Here is a 9,493-nt window from a genome sequence, read left to right as displayed (position 1 = left end):
GAGTGGTGGTTTGTATGAAAGAATGGCTGAAATTGTGTATGGTAGTGAATGGATGGATTGTAAGTTGCAGCAAGGATGTTGGTGTATGTCTCTGTGGTGATGAATGATGTAAGATATGATGATCCCCCCCAAGGCTACGACAACGGCTTATATAACTCCCAAAATATGTAAAACCCTAGGGAATAAAGGCTAAGGTGCGGCAGAAAATAAAGGAAAGGAAAATAGGAAAGAAGGATCCCTTGCATAGCAAGGGAAAAGGGAAATAAATGTCAAAATCCATTAAGAAAGGGAATGTGGGGTGCGGCACAACTTTAAGAAAAGAGGAAGGAAGATATGTGGTCGGGAAAAGGGAAAGGGAACTGTTTCCTTGTGCGGCAAGGAAGGATCCTTGCAGATTTGGTGCGGCATCAATGTAGGAATGGGTAAGGCCTTCTAGAAATCAGGTTTTAGGTGTCCTAATTTAATTAAGGATCCTCCTTGCAGCTGGAAATTAGGTGGGAAAAGGATTAGGAAAGTTTAAGGACAAAATAAGGAAACATGGATAACTTTCCTTCTTTCTTGCTTGCATCCTTTACATCCTTTTCTTGAATTAATTTCTTCATAACTTCAGCATAATCTTAACCTCTTTTGGTCTTCAAATTCATCCATCCACCTTGCTCCATGTATGTGCTATCCATTCCAAGCCCAAAACTGCTCCAAAAGGCACCAAAATGCACTTTCTTGCTACTTTAGCCCTTTGGACCTGCAAACACACGAAAATAGCTTAAAATACTAAAATAACTAGGAAATAACGTCATAAATGCACAAGAACAAACTAACTAAGTTGCATAAATATGCTCCTATCATTGACGTTTATGAATTAACATGTAATCACACAGGAAAAAAAAATCAGTTTTTGTAACATGCTTGAAGGAAAGAACTCAAACTAACGCTACAACCCTAAGAGACTTGAGCCTATTCCTTGTTTGGAGAGTTATTAATCTGTGAATCCTTGTTTTCTAAAGTCGTTGCATGATCTCATTAGTTCATTGCTTGGTTGCTACTTAGAATGCGTTTTCATCATTTTTAGTTCCAAATACTAGAACTCATGCCCGTTTCATTCAAAGCTTAAAATTGAGTGCATAACATATAACAAGATGAAGTTATTTAGTAGTTACCACTAGATCCAAAAAGCCTTCATCCCATGCATTTGTTTTGTAGGTTTAACCCCTTTGAGCCTTGTTTAGCCTATTTTCTTTGTTAGCCACATTATCCCTACCTAGCCTAGAATAGGACTATCCATACCCTTGTTCTTAAAGTGTAGTGGAGCATAACTTAGAAGAAATTCCTTTTTATGAACATTATGCAGAAAAACAAGTGTGGGGGAAGGGTTTTCAAAGTGTGTTTTGTGTGCCAAAGCAATAGGGCACGGGTTTGAAAAAAAAAAAATACACGTGAAAAAAAAGAAAAATAGTTGAAAATAAGTGAGAATGAGCTCACAAGTGTTGGTTGTTGAAAGGGTCTAAAAGTTTGAATCTGGCCTTAAGTGTTTTGTGAATCTTCCCTTTGTGTTTAAAGTGGATTTTTGCATTCAAAAGTGAATTCTAAGTGTCAATTTCATTACTTTGCTCACTATTGCTTTAAGAACATTTGTCTTTTCTTACTTTTCTTTGTTAGCCAATACCCTAGCCCCGTTACAACCCTTAGACTTCAATCTTGGGTGTGATGTGTTTCAATCTATGGAGTTTGAAATTGGTGTGAGCATATAGAATCCCTGGTTCTTGCTTCTAAGTAGTGGCATTCCGTTCATGAGATCATATATATACATGCATTAATAATTCCAGAAATTGCCTTCTTTGTTTAAAAGCATATGTGAGTACTAGTCTACATGTTTACATCAATCTTCTCACATATACCTAGTATAGGGAGTGTAGTCAGAAAATCTGTGTGAAAATAGAGAGTATATCTGGTGAAGAATTAAGGGAATTCTCTAAGACATGTTACTACATTCAAAATGTTGTTTTAATTGATTAAATGCGAGCTAGTAAGTGGTGACTATGATTAAGTGTGTGCTCGAGGGTAAGGATGACTAAAATCTGTGTAAGTGGTCATCTTTGACATGTCATGTCATGTTTCATTGGAAATCCTTGAGGCAAATGTTGGAAGGTCTAGGTTGTGTTTTGTTTGTTTTGCTCGAGGACTAGCAAAAGCTAAGTGTGGGCTAATTTGATAGGAGCATATTTATGCAACTTAGTTAGCTTGTTTTCTTGCATTTATGTTATTAGTTCCTAGTTATTTTAGTATTTTAAGCTATTTTCGTGTGTTTATAGGTTCAATGGGCTAAAGTAGCAAGAAAGTGCATTTTGGTGCCTTTTGAAGCAGTTTTGGGCTTGGAATGGATAGCACATGCATGGAGCAAGGTGGATGGACGAATTTAAAGACCAAAAGAGGCTAGGATTATGCTAAAGATATGAAGAAATTAATTCAAGAAAATGAAGTAAAGGATGCAAGCAAGAAAGAATGAATGTTAGCCAAAGTTACCTTATTTTGTCCTAAATTTTCCTGATCCTTCACCACTTAATTTCCAGCTGTAAGGAAGATCTCTAATTATTCTAGGACACTAAATAAATGATTCTAGAAGACTTAATCCTAGTCAAAGAGGGATGCCGCACCAAATCTCCCTTTCCCTTGCACGGCAAAGGATTCCCCTTTCCCTTTTTCCTTGCCGCATCCTACATTCCCTTTTCCTCTTGGGATTATGTCTTGTTACCTTTTTCTTGGAGGATTTGGAGTATTAAATCCTTCCCAATTTAATTCCTAGCCATGCCTTCCCTTCTCCTATAAATATAAGCCATTGCCGTAGCTTCTAAGGTATTGACCAACACATCCCATTCTAAACACACGTCCCTTCATACAATCCATCACTCAAACCTTCACCCAAACCTTGTGCCCAGCAAAGAAGAAGAAGGAGGACCTTAGGACGTGCTTTCCATTCAAGTTGAATTGCTGGAACATTCTTAGGTGTAATCCATCTTTTGTTTACAATGTTTAAGTTTAAGTATCTTTGTTTTGCGAACATGAGGAGCTAAACTCGTTTTAGCTATGGGGGGATTCAAAGCTATGAACATATTTACAATATGAATTGATTACTTCCAGTTGTGATTCTATGAATCGTGAATGCAATGTACTTAATGATGCGAGAATTACTTGACACACAAATTAAACCCTCTTTTGACAATTGTAGCAAAGTATGTAAGTAGGGATCGTTCTAAACCGGGGATTAGGAGGGCTTGCTAAAACCTCTAAACTGACTCAAAAACAAAAAGAAACAAAGTTAAAAATGTAAACAAAAGATTTTAAAACAAGAAAGTAAAAGGGGGATTTGAGTTTGGTGAAGTTGAAAGTAAAAACGAATAAACTAAAAACTTAAATAGATTTTAAACAATTTTGGGTTGAATGGATAATGGAAGGCTAGCTAAGGGTTTCATCTCCACACATGTTATACTTGCATACAAAACGATTTCCAATTGCATTTCAATAAATTATGAATACTCAACGCCCCAAATTACCGTGAATTGCACTAATTAACTCTCAGTTTTTCAACAAGTTATTAGATTGGATGATTGCATACGACAACCCAAAACATTCCCTACAAGTTCCCTACATGAATTGCATAATAGAGATACAAGCAAGAATCATTAAGTTCTATGAAAAACATAAGCATTGACGAGGCACTCGTTACTATGATTTGCATGAAACTTATGCCAAGAATTTACTTAACGTGATTGTGACTAGCAACCTTCACTACTTGTGAATATAAGTTCATAACGATTAGGTGAAACTCCCTTATATTCTAGCATCAAATTCATGCATGAAAATTAAGCGTGCACTCTCAACCAACATACACAAATTAGTTTTTATACGAACGGATAAGTAAATTGAATTCACAATTCAAGAAACGCAATTGGAAGTAATCAAATCATATAGCAAGCATAAACATGGTTTTGAATCCCCCCCTAGCCAAGGGGGGTTTAGTTCCTCATTATTACAAAACAAAGATAAACAAATTTAACCATTGAAAAACAAAGGGAAGAAAGCACCTAAACGTTCCAACGATCCATGTTGGATAGCAAGCGCGTCCAAGGACTTTTCTCCTTCTCCTTGCCGCCACAACAAGGTTGGAATGATGTTGAAGGGTTGGTTATTTGGAGGAATGGATGGGAAGGGGTTTAGATATGTAGGAGAGGCAAGGAAAGGCTTGGAGAATGGTTAATTTCTGGATGATTTGAATGAGGTTGCTGCCATGGTATTTATAGGAAGAGGATGGACATGTTTAATGCAAAAATCTGGTGGAATGAAGTAGGTAAGGCATGGCAAGGTGGAGAATTGTTGGTGAGGGTAGGTATTGAGTCATCCACTCACATGTTATGGTGAGTTAAGCATTGCATCATCCACTCAAATGTCATGGTGAGTTAAGCATTACATCATCCACTCAAATGTCATAGTGAGATAGGCATTGCATCATCACTAAAAAATCTGGTGGAAGTAAAACAAAGGGAAGGCCACGGCATTGATGAATTTTATGGGGTATGCATGGTTTTGAGTGAAGTTTTGGCCAATCCTTCTAGAAATTTATCCCTTCTTGCAACTTGTATTTGTTTCACCAGATTTTTAGCATGTTCCTAGCCTCTTTTGTCTTCAAATTCGTCCATCCATCTTGCTCATATCATATGTAATCCATTCCAAGCTCAAAACTGCTCCAAAATGCACCAAAATGCACTTTCTTGCTACCTTAGCCCTTTGGACCTACAAACACACGAAAATGGCTTAAAGTACTAAAATAACTAAGAACTAATAACGTAAATGCAAGAAAACTAGTTAACTAAGTCGCATAAATATGCGTCTATCACTTAACTGTTTGATTCAGAACTTATTCTTGTTTGTAGATTAAGGATGCATACTTGGTTTGCATATGCATGAATTTGATGTTAGAATATAAGGGAATTTCACCTAATAGTTATGAACTTATATTCATAAGTAGTGGAGGTTGCTAGTCACAATCGTGTTAAGTAGATTCCTGGTAGGAGTATCATGCTCATCATAGTTACGAATGCTTTGTCAATGCTTATGATTTTCACAAAGCTTAATGATCTTTGATTGTATCTTTGTTATGATGTTCATGTAGTGAACTTTCGAAGAATAATTTGAGTTGTCGATGCATTATCCATCCAATTCAATGACTTAAGGAAAATCTGAGCGTTAATTAGTGCTGTTCATGGTTAATCTGGGGTGTCGAGGTTCATGGTTTATTGGAAAAGCAACTGGAAATCGATTTGTATGCAAGTGTGTCATATGTGGAGAATAACCCTCTAGCTAGCTTATCATCCATCCAATTCACCAATTTCGTGCCAAAATCTGTTTAAGTCTAGTTTACTTGTTTTACTTTAAATTCGTCAAACACCCAATCCCCTTTACTTTATTGTGTCAAATTAGTTAGAATTTGTCCAAACTTGTGTTTTAAGTGTTTTAAAGTGTTTTGAGTCAACTAAAATCAATTTTCGTCCAAATCACCTTCTAGTGTCTAGTTTGAGTCTATTTGATTGTTTTGTGCTGTTTTGAGTCTTTTTAATTTGTTTTGAGTTCTTTGAGTCTAGTTAAGTGTTTTCTAGCTTAGTTTTATATTTTTGAGTCAGTTTTAAGTAGATTAGCAATCCCTCCTAATCCCCGGTCTAAAACGATCCCTACTTACATCTTTACTACAATTGTCAATAAAAGGGTTTAATTTGTGTGTTAGAATATTTCACATCATGTCTTGAATGGCAAGCACGGCTCCAGGTGGCTCCTTCTTCTCCTTCCTTGCACAGCTGCGGCACAATGGGGATTTTCTGACTTAAGGCTTTTGTGTGTGGACGAATTTGTGGTGAATGGCTGTGTGAATTATGGTAGAGGGTGGTGATCTGAAAATGGGGTCAAAATTATGTGTTTATAGGCTAGGGTTTTGGCACAAAGGTTGTGGAGGAGAAGGATTACACAATCTTAGAGGAATAGGACTAGGAAATTCAGCACAAAGCTTTTAGAAAGGGATTAAATTCGTCAGATTTTTAAGGGAAAAGGAATATGGTTATTTGCATTGTTTCAGGGCTTCTAGAATGAGATATTAGGTATTCTAATGTGATAAAGAGTCCCCCTTGCAACTGAAATTAAGGTAGAATATGATTCGGATAGGATAAGATAAGATAAGGTTAGTTTGGATAAGATAAGGTTGGATAAGGTTTTGGATAATGTTCCTTCATTTTAGCTGATTCCTTATCTTCTTTGTCTTGAATGTATTTCTTCAATTCTTTAGCACATTCCTAGACATCTTTGGTCTTCAAATTCGTCCATTGCTGGTGCTCCATATGTAAGCTATCCATTCCACCCCAAAACTGCTCTAAAATGCTCCAAAATGCACTTTCTTGCCAACTTTGTCATTTGGACCTACAAACACACAAAAATAGCTTAAAACACTATAATAAGTAAGAACTAACGACATAAATGCAAGAAAACAAGCTAACTAAGTCGCATAAATATGCTCCTATCAGGTGGCACATATCAACATAACTCTAAGTTGGCAAGATCCCATCATCAACTACATAGTCAACGAAATGCTCCCCACCGACAGACTAGAGTCCAAGAAGCTCCAGATGAAGGCAGCACACTATTACATGTCGAACGACATGCTCGTTCGCAAATTCTTCTCAAGACCACATCTCCGCTGCCTATCGCCTCCCCGATAACTTGAAGATTCTTAGCTCAATCCACGAAGACGTTTGTAGAAACCACTCTAGAGGTAGCTCTCTAGCACAAAAGGCTCTTAACGCTGGCTACTACTGGCTAACATGCATCAAAACGCCAAGAAGTATGTATAAAGGTGCGATAGTTGCCCGCGCTTCAAGCATGTGCCAGCACTACCTGCTAACGAACTTCACCCGCAGACGAGCCCTTGGCCATTCATGCAATGGCCGATTGACCTGGTAAGACCAATGCCACCTGCTATTAGGGGCAGAGGCATGATGATCATAGCGACCGATTACTTCACAAAATGGGTCGAAACTGAACCTATGGCTACAACTACCCAGACAGACATAGAACACTTTATATGGAAGAACATCATCGCCGCTTCAGCATCCCTCACTCAATCATCACAAACAATGGTCCGCATTTCGTGGGCAAAGACTTGGCGAAGTTTTTCGAAAAATATGGCATCAAGCAGCACATGTCGACGCCCCGGTATTCACAGGGCAATGGGCAAGCCAAGGCGTCTAACAAGACCATTCTCGACTGCCTCAAGAAGTACCACTCAGACAAGAAGGGCAATTGGCCAAACGAGCTCATCGGTGTTCTATGGGCATATCGCACCACCAAGAGACAAGCAACCGGTAAAACTCCATTCTCCTTGGCGTATGGCTCTGAGGCGATTATCCCTCCCAATATCATGGAGCCAAGTATTGGCACCGTACTGCCGAATTTTGAGCAGAACGAGAATGAGATGGCCAAAAACCTAGACTTGGCAGAGGAAGAGCGCGAGAAAGTTATCACCCGCATTGCAGTTTATCAGCAATAGCTCATCTCCAACTACAACAAGAAGGCGAAATCCAATAATTCCAGCTAGAAGACTTATTCCTCAGAAAAGCCTTCATAACCGTCCACCAGGAAGGCTCCAAAAAGATAACTCCCATCTGGGAAGGTCCATACAAAATCAGCCGAGTAAATGGAAAGGGCAGCTATACCCTCACCACTATGAGAGACAAAGAGATCGAAAAACAGTGGAATGCCTACAACCTGAGAAAGTACGACATGTGACCTCCCACCATTCCTTGGACATTGTTTAAGACAAATAAAGTTCGAAGACTCAAGCAGCTTGACGAACAAGACCTCACATGTTGACGACTATTAGTTGTTATGTTATTATTGCCTACAAGCAAAGTTAATACATTTCTTTATTTTCAATAAAGATTGAAGTTATTATTCACAAGCTTAGGCCGAATGCATAAACAAACTGACCACCCATGTGACAACAGAAGACGCTAATGCCCTTGCAGACATGGTGTATGCTCTTTCATCAGGAGAGGGTAAACTGATTCAGGATATCCAGACGTGGATGGGTTTTCCGATTGCTCAATTCCCCCTAAATGCATCAACTACTTACGCCAGACTGATCCCAGAATTGGCCATAATAGTCTTTTTCTTAAAAAGACTTAGCCGACGGAAGGATTCAATTTCGCAGGAGCCCAGGTCTCTAACCAGAAGAGACGCTAAGTACAGGATTCCTACCCATGAAAGAATTCACATGACTAGATGGTTCGTCCTCAACGCGTAAGTCTGCAAGAACGTAACCCAACTCTAAAATGTTGCAATACTAGTTAAATGACTTGTGGAGTCAAGTTACAATTGCTGCCCTAGAGATTCGTATTGAGAGACCAGCATCTCCAAAGGCTATGGCCTCTGAGGCACGATTTCACCTACATCTTAAGCCTAAAACGCCTCCGAGAGCCAGGGACGACGCCTAAATGGTCACGCGGGTCGTCTGCTTCTGTAAGTAAGGCGCTCAGTCGACGACCCAACAGCTGACAAGAAGCATGCTTATTTAAAAGCAATGTGGACCCGTCTGCTTATTTAAAAGCAATGCTTCTAGCTGACGGTCTACTGTTTAAGTTTTGCAAGAGTTAAAGCCTAAATATACAACTATAGCAGCTACACGGATTCCTTTGCTTTCTACAAGAAGCATGTGTCCGGCCACCGGCTATATAAGTTAAAAATTTGGCAATATGCCTTGGGAAGGCCAAGGCTCTTGCAGCCGCTAAAGCCGAAATGTACAACTATAGCAACTACGTGGACTCCTCTGATTTCTACGAGAAGCACGTGTCTGGCCGCCAGCTCCATAAGTTAAAAATTTCAACATGCCCTGCGAGGGCTAAGGTTCGTGCAGCTGTTAAAGCTGAAATGTACGACTATAGCAGCTACGTGGACTCATCTGATTTCTACGAGAAGCACGTGTCTAGACGTCGGCTCCATAAGTTAAAAATTTCAACATGCCCTGCAAGGGCTAAGGTTTGTACAGCCGCAATAGCTGAAATGTATGACTATAGCAGCTACGCGGAATCCTCTACTTTCTATGAGAAGCACGTGTTTGCCCACCGACTCTATAAGTTAAAAAGTTTGCACCATGCCATGGGGGGCCAAAGCTCGTGCAGCCGTTAAAGCCAAAATATACGGTTATAGCAGCTATGCGGACTTTTTTGCTCTCTACGAGAAGCACGCCTTCAGCAGCCAAATCTTCCATCAGCTCATCCTTAGTCGCCCTTGCCTGGACTGCCTGACCCTTAACTGCTCCACCAAAGATAGCCTCAAATGAGAAGTTAATTAGATCAACTGGAGAAATGGAGAAAGTCTCAAAGTCCTTCTCGAAAAACTCATAATCTGACGGCCTACCTTGAAGATGGTTTACATAACCAAGCTTGTAGAAATTGGCCTA

At 39.3% G+C, this 9,493-nt stretch overlaps 1 protein-coding gene across 1 annotated transcript; it reads left to right on the top strand.

The window, feature by feature from the left end:
• The first annotated feature begins 7,117 nt into the window (after positions 1 to 7,117).
• LOC139188565 (uncharacterized) lies at positions 7,118 to 7,582 on the top strand. Its single transcript, XM_070806176.1, has one exon. The coding sequence runs from the start codon at positions 7,118 to 7,120 to the stop codon at positions 7,580 to 7,582; it is 465 nt and encodes a 154-aa protein (XP_070662277.1).
• Positions 7,583 to 9,493: the final 1,911 nt, after the last annotated feature.

Source organism: Malus domestica, chromosome 10, assembly GCF_042453785.1.
Source record: "Malus domestica chromosome 10, GDT2T_hap1".
NCBI classification, from domain to species: Eukaryota; Viridiplantae; Streptophyta; class Magnoliopsida; order Rosales; family Rosaceae; genus Malus; species Malus domestica.
Note: the sequence above shows the minus strand (reverse complement) of the source record. Positions and strands in the feature narration are given on the sequence as shown.

Coding starts and splice junctions, on each gene's coding strand:
- LOC139188565 (XM_070806176.1), top strand. CDS start 7,118: ATGGAAGAACATCATCGCCGCTTCAGCATCCCTCACTCAATCATCACA.